This window comes from Mandrillus leucophaeus, unplaced genomic scaffold, assembly GCF_000951045.1.
Source record: "Mandrillus leucophaeus isolate KB7577 unplaced genomic scaffold, Mleu.le_1.0 Scaffold76, whole genome shotgun sequence".
Taxonomy (NCBI): domain Eukaryota; kingdom Metazoa; phylum Chordata; class Mammalia; order Primates; family Cercopithecidae; genus Mandrillus; species Mandrillus leucophaeus.
The window spans coordinates 4,669,472-4,680,210 of NW_012108252.1; the positions used below are offsets into that span (position 1 = coordinate 4,669,472).

The 10,739-nt window shown below is 43.0% G+C and overlaps 1 protein-coding gene across 1 annotated transcript in view; it reads right to left on the minus strand.

Annotated features, from left to right (window-relative positions):
* FRRS1L (ferric-chelate reductase 1-like) overlaps positions 1-10,739 on the minus strand; it is a 47,584-nt gene that overhangs the window by 8,170 nt on the left and 28,675 nt on the right. Inside the window, exons 3-4 of the mRNA XM_011966402.1 lie at positions 4,725-4,809; positions 2,121-2,259 (exon numbers count right to left, since the gene is read on the minus strand). Coding sequence (XP_011821792.1) covers positions 2,121-2,259; positions 4,725-4,809 — 224 coding nt within the window. The remainder of the gene's footprint in view (positions 1-2,120; positions 2,260-4,724; positions 4,810-10,739) is intronic.

Below are 10,739 nucleotides of genomic sequence, written 5' to 3' on the forward strand. Positions count from 1 at the left end.
GTCTCGAACTCCTGACCTCAGGTGATCCACCTCGGCCTCAGTTAGTGCTACTTTCAAAACATCCAAAATCTGAGCCCTTCTCACCACTGTCACTGCTGGAACTTTGGTCTGAGCCGCCCTCCTCTCTCCCCTGTAGCCCTACACAAGCCTCAAAATAGACCAGATGAAGAGAAGGGCGGGGTGCTCTAGGCAGAAACAGCAACAAGTGCAAAGGCACAGAGGCCTGAGAAAGTCTGATAATTTGGGAACAAGCCTGGCCCAGTGAAGTGGCAAAGAATGGGGCCCCAGAGGAAAGAGAGAAAAAATGCAGCAAGGCTCAGTGAAGAGCAGGGGCCAGTAATGACAGCTGCCTGTGTGCCTGAGGCCCCGCCTGTGCCTGGCCACTGTCCTGTCTGAGGTCCAGATGTTTACTTGCCCCTGGGTACAGAGGAAGACAAAATTGTTGAACCAAATTCTTAACTTCCCTGATGTAATCCATTATGCCTATTATAATGAAGCCTCCATAAAAATTCAAAAAGAGGCCAGGCACGGAAGTGCCTGTAATTTCGGCACTTTGGGAGTCTGAGGGGGGCAGATTGCTCGAGGCCAGGAGTTCGAGACTAGCCTGGCCAACATGCGAAACCCGATCTCTACTAAAATTATACAAATCAGCTGGGTGCAGTGGCGCACGCCTGTAATCCCAGCTATGTTGGGAACCCGAGGCAGAAAAATTGCTTGAACCCAGGAAGCGAAGGTAGCAGTGAGACGAGATCATGCCACTGTACTCCAGCCTGGGCAACAGAGTGAGACTCTGCCTCGAAAAAAACAAAACAAAACAAAACAAAAAAACCCAAAAGGACAGGGTTCAGATGAGCTTCCAGATTGCTGAACAGGTGGAGGTGCCTGAAGGGTAGTGCACCCAACAGAGTGTTGAAGCTCCTCACTCCTTTCCCCATGCCTTTCCCTAAGTGTCTCTTCCATCTAACTGTTTATCTGTATCCTTTGTAATAGCCTTCATAATAAATGAGTAAAGCAGGCTGGGTATGGTGGCTCATGCCTTAATCTCAGGACTCTGGGAAGCCGAGGCGGGTGGATCACCTGAGGTCAGGAGTTTGAGACCAGCCTGGCCAACATGAGGAAACCTCATCTCTACTAAAAATACAAAAAATTAGCTGGGTGTAGTGGCAGGCGCCCGTAATCCTAGCTACTTAGGAGGCTGAGGCAGGAGAATCGCTTGAACCTGGGAGGTGCAGGTTGCAGTGAGTTGAGGTCACACCATTGCACTCCAGCCTGAGCAACAAGAGCGAAACTCCATCTGAATGAATGAATGAATGAATGAGTAAAGTGTTTCTCCGAGTTCTGTGAGCCATTCCAGGAAATTAACTGAACGTGAGGGGGTGGTGGCACCCCAGATTTATAGCTGGTTGGTCAGAAATACAGGTCACAACCTGGGGCTTGTGACTGGTGTCTGAAATGGGGGCAGTCTTGTGTGTTGAACCCTTAACCTTGGGATCTGATTCTGTCTCCAGGTAGGTAGTGTCAGAAACAAATTGAATTAAGAGGACACCCAGCTGTCCACTGGACAAATGCTTGGGGTGTGGGGGAACACCCCCACACATCTGGTCACAGAAATGTTCTTTCTGTATTGAGAATATGAGTAGAGAGGGGAAAATGTTGTTTTTCCCTCTTTTAAGTGGTTCTTTCACTTCTGCTTCTGCCATGAAAAAAATATACCTTGGATGACTAGTGAAAACACAGAAAGCCTGAACCCAACTCATGGACTGGAGTCAAGTCCAGCTGAGCCCCACCTAAAATGAGCTGCACCCCAGTCAATCCATGCACATGTGAGCAAGCAATACATGCTCATTGTTGTAAGCCATATAAGGCTTATAACATGCGGGTCTCTTCTTGTAGCCTTACTGTGGAAACAGCTGATGAATAGAGGTGCCACAAGACAGCTTGGATTCTGATAGCCAACCCTTTCATTTAAGCTAGACTGAATTTTTTTTTTAACTTGCAATCAGAGAGCCATAACTAATATGATCATTATACTGCTTTGATCAATTAACTTGCTTCTAAAATCAAAATAGCACAGCCAACTAAAGAGAAAAAATCAGCTTCTATCATGTTTTGCATCTTACCATTTTCTTGTCTGAAGAGAATCCAACTGCTACCCAACCATCTGTGTCTGCACTCAGCTCAAATTCTACATCAGCCCCTATCATCCGGTAGCTGAGGAAGTAGTCACAGGTCTCTGCATTACAGCCTGGTTTGCCATATCTAGAAGATACATCAAAAGAGACATCACTGCTTCTACTTACTCAAAAGACATTAAGAGAACATCTACTATGTATCAGGTGGGATGCTAAGCAATATTATTAAACACATTGGATTTTTGCTACCTGGAATCTTAAAAACACAGTTTCACTCTCTTAGGAGGAACCCTGGAGATGATCTGCCCCTCTTTATACCCAAGAACTGCCGTCGTGAGATGGGAAGGGGCTTGCCCAAGGTTGTATAGTGAAGTCAGCAGTTGCAACAGGACTTGAACCTGGGTCTCCAAACTCCCAGCCAGTGTTCTCTACATAATACTAATATTAGAATCTTTTACATGTTAGTTACTACTGAATTATTTCTGAATCCCTTTTAATGGAAAAAGATTCGCCAAGTTAACCATTTAAATTGTTTGTTAATTAAATGCATACCAACTCTTTTTAACTTACAAATTTTCGTATAATCAAACTAACACAAATTTACAAATTCAATATAAATTTAACTGATAAACCAGGAACATTGAAATTCACAGCATTCTTGCAACAGATGATGGGGCTTTACTGAAAGTAAATTTCTGCTTATGTGCATGTGGTATCTGACTAGATCATACAGGGTCTTTGGAGTTGAGAGCATGTTCTTACTACTCTCTATAGCATGATGACTCAACTCTTCACTTTTATCTGCTTGAACTGCTGCAAAACCCTCATTTATGCAATACACCAAATGAATACCTCCATCTGGTACTCATGGACCATGAATGAATGCGATATATATTTATAACTTTTTTTTCTTTTTTTTTTTTTTGAGATAGAGTCTCACTCTGTTGCCCAGGCTGGAGTGCAGTGGCGGGATCTTGGCTCACTGCAGCCTCCACCTATTGGGTTCAAGCAATTCTCCTGCCTAAGCCTCCCAACTAGTTGGGACTACAGGTGTGGGCCACCACACCTGGCTAATTTTTGTATTTTTAGTACAGATGGGGTTTCACCATGTTGGTCAGGCTGATCTTGAACTCCTGACCTCAGGTGATCTACCTGCCTCGGCCTCCCAAAGTGCAGGGATGACAGACATGAGCCACTGCACTTGCTTTATTTATAAAATTTGCCTTTGTTCTGTTGGGCTACTTTCTGCTAATACAATTACAAATTCAGGCACTAAAACATACAATATAAGGTGATTATCCAGATAGTGAGATTATGCAGACATTCATGTTTTTTCAAGAGCACCACTCAAATGAAAACACAAATTTAAATTTTCTTACAGAGGATGTGTGGATCCTTTCAGAATTGGCAAGCCCTGGTTTGGGGAACACTGTATTATGCCATTTGCAGAATGGTAGAAAGTTGAAGCAATGGGTGGGACAATCTAATCGCAGATGGAAGGTATCTAAAGGAACAGGGCACGGGGTGCTAAGTGTTGAGGAGGGGACAGGAATGTACTACTATATTGGCAGAGATACCTGAGGAGCCAGGAAGAGATATAGGATCAAGGCCACAGGGCACTGGGGTGAAAAAGATGAAAAGGAGCAAGGGAAGTTAAAAAAGGAGTAAATGGACAAGAAAACAAGTCACTTTGAAGCCAGTAGAGTACTAAAATTCCCTCCCTTCTCAAAACATCCCCCAGTCACCAGATTTATACATTGCTGACCATCTTCCTCAATAAGAATATTATTGGATATTTTTATGTATTCCTTAGAAATGGCCTTGTAATCCAAAGAAAGCTCAAAGCCCCTGTATTCAATTTTTCCTCCTTAGACCTCAAGTACTGAACAACAGCAAAATCAGAACCTTCAGTGCAGTGACCATCAGAACTTTGTCCCTGGCCAGCAAATTGCCCCGACCATCAAATTACTCAGGGGCAACTTGTTTTAGGAAGTAAAGGGTTCAAAGGAGGAGGCTTTCCCAAAGAAGCAGAGCTGTCTAGATGGGAGGCCCATTGTCCACACGACTGTTTTCTAGCCCAGTCTGTCATGTCGCGTGATACTACTAATAATCATGTAGAGACTCACCATACCCGAGATAACAAGCTAGCAACAATGAATGCTTAATGACTAATTAGAATCACACAGATATCCATAGGTCATGACTATTTATTAAAAAAGGAATTGGGTATTAAACATGTTTATCATTGCCTGCCCTGCAATGTTATTCAGCCCCTGCTGAATAAGCACGGACACATTTTGCGTCACATGAGTCTTCTGCATATCAGCAATTGGTGAGTAGAAGACACCTGGAGCAATGGTGGTACAGCTACAAAAGAACCATGGAAGAATGGTCCGGGGCCCAGGACATACTAAAGTTAAAAGGCCTTTAAGACTGAAAAGCGGGATGGCCATTACGAAACTTCACAACCCTGCTGAGGTGATGAAGGAGCTCAGGTCCCCTGATCAGAAGGAACTACATGCAATTTAAATACTACCCTGAGAAGTAAATCAGTCTTAGCCTTAAAGTTATCCAACCTGCGGTTCCACCAACCTAAAGCATCCCTTAGTTTTTCCACAGTCGTCCACTTTGATTTTGGCAAATGGATCCACAGGAGGAGCAGTAGGGAAGGGGTAACCTGGGCAGTGAGAATAAAGAAGGGTTAGAAAATCCAGTAACAACTGTTCCAATGAGAATTTTTAAAACTGTGTTGACTGTTTTTTCTCACACATATCGAGAAATGTTTGAGGACTCAGAAAGCAGCTTTGATGAAGCCTAATCATCCCCTTCATGGGGGAGGGTGCAGGACACACACCTTTGGACCTAATCTTGTATGTGAACTGGGAGTAGGTGTGTCTTTTTCTCATTTTACAGGAGAGGAACCTGGGGCACTCAGAGAGGCACAATTTCATATAACCACGTGCTTACCGCTGTTCCCTGAGAGTTTGAGAATCATACTTTTAATACAATATACATGCTCTAAGAGAAAAAAGTTAACAATGATACATTTATATACTTGATAGTGGGGTTTTTCCATTTATTTATTTATTTTTTTATTTTTGAGACAGAGTCTCGCTCTGTCGCCCAGGCTGGAGTGCAGTGGCGTAATCTCAGCTCGCTGCAACCTCCGCCTCCTGGGTTCAAGCCATTCTCCTGCCTTAGCCTCTGGAGTAGCTGGCACTACAGGCGTCCACCACGCCCGGCTAATTTTTTGTATTTTCAGTAGAGACGGGGTTTCACCATGTTAGCCAGGATGGTCTTGATCTCCTGACCTCATGATCCGCCCACGTTGGCCTCCCAAAGTATCCATTTATATACTTGATAATAGGATTTTTCCATTCCATTTTTAACTTCCATTTTGCATTAAGCTGTAGGTAACATTTTCTTATGTCACTAAATTCTTTGTTTTTGTTTTTTGTTGTTTTTGAGACAGAGTCTCACTCTGTTGCCCAGGTTGGCGTGCAGTGGTGCGATCCTGGCTCACTGCAACCTCTGCCTCCCAGGTTCAAGCGATTCTCTTGCCTCAGCCTCTGGAGTAGCTGGGATTACAGGAACCTGCCATCACACCCGGCTGATTTTTGTATTTTTAATAGAGACAGGATTTCACCATATTGCCTAGGCTGGTCTCGAACTCCTGACCTCAAGTGATCCACCGTCCTGAGCCTCCCAAAGTGCTGGGGTTACAGGTGTGAGCCACCACACCCAGCTTGTCACTAAATTCTTTAAACACATCACTTCTAACAGTTGTCTATCTTTCTTATATTACCATAATGCACCAAACCATACATTGAAGGGTAAGGCTGCATTATGCCTCCACTTTGTGAAAGAAATCTTTTCTCCTAGACTGTTTACTCCACGTACACAGGAACCATGTGTGACTTATCTTGTATTCTCTGCCCAGCATAGTGGCACTGGACACTGAATAAATGACTGTCAAATGAACAAATAAAATCACCCACAGACATTAGGAAATGTAAATCAGTACAAACTTTTAAGTTTTTTCTTTGGGATTTGTAACTTTTTTTTTTTAAGTGAGACTTTGCTAATTTTCTCTATTAGATTTATTATACTTTTAAAAAAGCCACCAGGTCACACTTTTCAGGCACACTTCTGTGCACTCTGAGTAGTCCATTTTTACTATCCTAGATCTTGATCACATGATAAAGTACAATCCTAACTTTTTACCACCTAAGTAATTGGGTCAAATGCATTACTTTTTCTAGTTTTATGCTTATTTTATGCTAGGTCCTATATCTGCTTCAGTATCATAGACCAGGGGTCCCCAATCCCCAGGCCACTGACCAGTACCAGTCCATGGCCTGTTAGGAACTAGGCTGCACAGCAGGAGGTGAGTTGCAGGCAAGTAAGAGAAGCTTCACCTGTATTTACAGCCACTCCCCATGACTTGCAAAACTGCCTGAGCTCCACCTCCTCTCAGATCAGCAGTGGCATTAGATTCTCATGGAGTGGGATCCCTATTGTGAACTGCACATGTGAGGGATCTAGGTTGTGCGCTTCTTATGATAATCTAATGCCTGATGATCTGTCACTGTCTCCCATCACCCCCAGATGGGACCGTCTAGTTGCAGGAAAACAAGCTCAGGGCTCCCACTGATTCTACATTATGGTGAGTTGTATAATTATTTCATTATATATTACAATGTCATAATAATAGAAATAAAGTGCATGATAAAAGTAAGGTACTTGAATCATCCCAAAACCATCCCCTTGACCCAGTCCATGGAAAAATTGTCTTCCATTAAACCAGTCCCTGGTGTCAAAAAGGCTGGGGGCCGCTGCTATAGACTGAGTCCTGACTTGAATGAGTTTTGTTTTTCTCTGAATAGTTATTGAGCCACTACGAACCACTGTATGTTAAGCAGCTTCATATACCTTCCTCCTCTTACTTCTCACTACAATCCTGAGGCCATTTTTCTCAGAATATTTATCCAGGAATTCAACAATTGTTCACTTGCATGTTTTTGAAATTCTATAGTTCACGGACAATCTCTTTTAATGTTGCATCTGACTCAGGTTCCCCATCTTCTTCCATTTTCAAACATATCATCCTCACTACTTCCTGGCATCTAGAATAATACATCAGCATACAGCAGATTTCCAGCTCAATAAATACAAGTTATTATTACTACTGGATTATTATCACTATTTTTTTTTTTTTTTTTTTGGAGACAGAGTCTTGCTTGGTCGCCCAGGCTGGAATGCAATGGCACCATCTCAGTTCACTGCAATCTCCACCTCCTAGGATCAAGCGATTCTCGTGCCTCACAGGCGCCCACCACCACGCCTGGCTAATTTTCGTATTTTCCATAGAGACGGGGTTTCACCACGTTAGACAGGCTGGTCTCGAACTGCTGACCTCGTGATCTGCCCGCCTCAGCCTCCCTAAATGCTGGGATTACAGGTGTGAGCCACTGCACCTGGCCCTATTATCCCTATTAAATTTTGTAAACTGGCTTGAGAAGTAATAACCATTGGGTCCAATTGTCTCTTTAAGAACAACAGGTTTCTAAACTCCAAATGAAAGCAAATTTTGGAACAAAGCTCACTTATAAATGTTCTGAACTAGTTTATTCATGTTGGCAAACGGCTTCTCAGGGCTTTTCTAGCACTAATTTTCTATTATCATATATGCTTCTAAAACTTGTAATAGGAACTTGTGTTCTGTCAAATGCACTTGGACATGCCTTTAATAACATTTTCCTCTTATATTGCAAACTTTTGAAAAATAAAGGATTTGGCCTTTGTCCCTGGTTTCTGGGAGAGAAACTCTAAATCCTTGGAATTTCCCAAGTAATGGGAGTGTTTTTGTTCTTCATGAGCCCCTTGGATCACACCTGAGTTAATGCCGAGCAATGAGATGACTCAGAATAGAGGCTGGTCACTGGAAAAACCATGTGATTAGAAGGTTGGGGCTTTGTGCTAGACCTACCTCTAGGGGGGGTTGTGGGGCTGGAGATTGAGTTTAACCATGTGGCCAATGATTAAATCAATCATGCCAACATAGTGAGACCCCAGTAAAAACTCTGGACACTGAAGCTCAGTGCAGCTTCCTGGTTGAACACATTGATGTGATGGGAGGGCAATGTGCTAATCCTACAAGGAGAAGGCATGGAAACTCTGCCTTTGGGAGCCCCTCAGACCTCACCCTATGTGTCTTTTCATTGACTGTTCCTGAGTTGTATCCTTTGTAACAAAACTGTCATAGTACAAATAGCACTTTTTTTGCCTGAGTTCTGTGAAACATTCTAGCAAATAACAGAAGCTGAAGTGGGAAGCTTCTTCTATCTTGTGGGAAGACCCCACATCTATAGCCAGTTGGTCTGAGGTGTGGACAGTCTTATTGTGAACCATGCCCTTTCACTTGTGGGATCTGCACTAACTCTGGGTCATTAGTGTAGGAACTGAATTGCAGTACACCAGTGGGGAGTTGATATTGGAATATAAGCAGAGCAGAATTAGATTTTTTTCCTGAAATTAAATGATCTCTATTTGGTATAAAATAAGTTTGGACCATGTACCAATATTTAAGCTCTTGTCTCAGCTACAACCCAGCCTTCTATAGGCTGAGTACTCTGCAAACCACTTCTCCTTTGCCAGGTGCTTAGACTCTGCCAATAGCAAGCATTAGAGGAAGACACGTGGGGGGAAAGAGGACTGTTCCTTCCTGTGTGATTGCTGTTCCAATAAGCAAGTTCTCAGCAACTCTACCTCATCCTGGCAGTTGGTCTGAGTTCTCAGTTCGGTGCTAGACTCCCACAACAAGCCTCATCCCATGCTGCTCCAAGGTATCAGCAGCAGCTGAGCACAGCCTCATTCTCAAAGGATGGGTCACAGCTCTGTAAGGCCCTGGTCTGGGACCTTTTTATAATCTCAAGCCCTTCTCTTTGCAACTCCAGCCCCAGGGGTGGTAACTTTCCTGAAGTTATTTTCTGTATGCTATCTTGGTACTTCCTTTTTGCTTCTCCAGTCCTGCAACTTCTTACTTAGACAATTCCCTGGGCTGGTCTTTTGTTTAAACAGTTAGTATGATTTCTATCTTTCTTACTGGACCTTGACTGATACAGACTAAATGGATTAACCTTTGAATACTGACACAATGTGTTTGCCAAAACTGTAGCTTATTAGTACTTATCTGAAGGCTAGAAAATAAAGACATTCAATAGGATCTATGTTTCACATGCATTACATAATCCTAATGGGAAATTATTTTAATTGTAGAATTCTAACTACCCTAGGTGCACAGAATTAAATTGATATTTCTTCATTTATGGAACACTAATTATCAGTCTATGCAAAGCCAATCCGAGATTTTTCTTTTTCTTTCTTTCTTTGAGATGGAGTCTTGCTCTGTTGCCCAGGCTGGAGTGCAGTGGCGTGATCTCAGCTCACTGCAAGCTCCGCCTCCCGGGTTCACGTCATTCTCCTGCCTCAGCCTCCCAAGTAGTTGGGACTACAGGTGCCCACCACCACGCCCAGCTAATTTTTTGCATTTTTAGTAGAGATGGGGTTTTACCGTGTTAGCCAGGATGGTCTTGATTTCCTGACCTGGTGATCTCCTGACCTGGTGATTCTCCTGACCTGGTGATTCGGCCTCCCAAAGTGCTGGGATTACAGGCGTGAGCCACCGTGCCCGGCGCCAATCTTAGATTTTTTCTCCAATCCAACACTAATTCCATTTTATTCCCCACCTTGGACACAAGATCCAGTGTATTTCATGCATATCCTTCTCCCAAGGATAGAAGTTTTAACAAAAAATGAACACTCTGACACATACGTCTTAGAAAAGCAATATTTTACTATGATAAACTGAAAGGACACATTAGCAATAATGGATAACAGACAATTTGGTGGTAGGGGTAAAGTTTTCATCTCAGTACGTTCCATGTAGCATGGAATTCTCCCTGTCCAGGGTAAAGTCCTGCCAGGTTGCAGAAAGTTTTTCATATTCCCAAGATCATCATCCTGAAACTCTTGCATGATTACCTTACAAGATAATTACCAAATGGCCTTCAACAGATCCTGGATGTAAGGTTCAGGTTCCAGGCACAATTTCTCACTCTGCCAACAGCACCCCTTGCCATGTTGCCCACAGCTGCACTGCATTAGCCTGTTTATGGCCATGCACAAAGTCTGGAAATGCCCAAACAGAGCAGACCAGTGAGGGCCCACTGCAACTTACCGTTCACCTCTATGTTTATTTTTACATAGGTGTGCTCTTAATATTTCACTTGTATATGTTTTAATTTGCATAAATGACACTGTGCAGAACATCTCATTCTGTTTATTTTTGCCCTTTGGAAATCTAGCCACATATGTAAGACTGAATATTATTCAGTCATAAAAAATGAAGTACTGATATATGTTACAACATGGATGTGCCTTCATTATATAATCTCATTTACATGAAATGTCCAGGATAAGGTTGGGCGCAGTGACTCATGCCTGTAATCCCACCACTTTAGGAGGCTGAGGCAGGCAGATTACTTGAGGTCAGGAGTTTGAGACCAGCCTGGCCAACATGGTGAAACCCTGTCTCTACTAAAAATA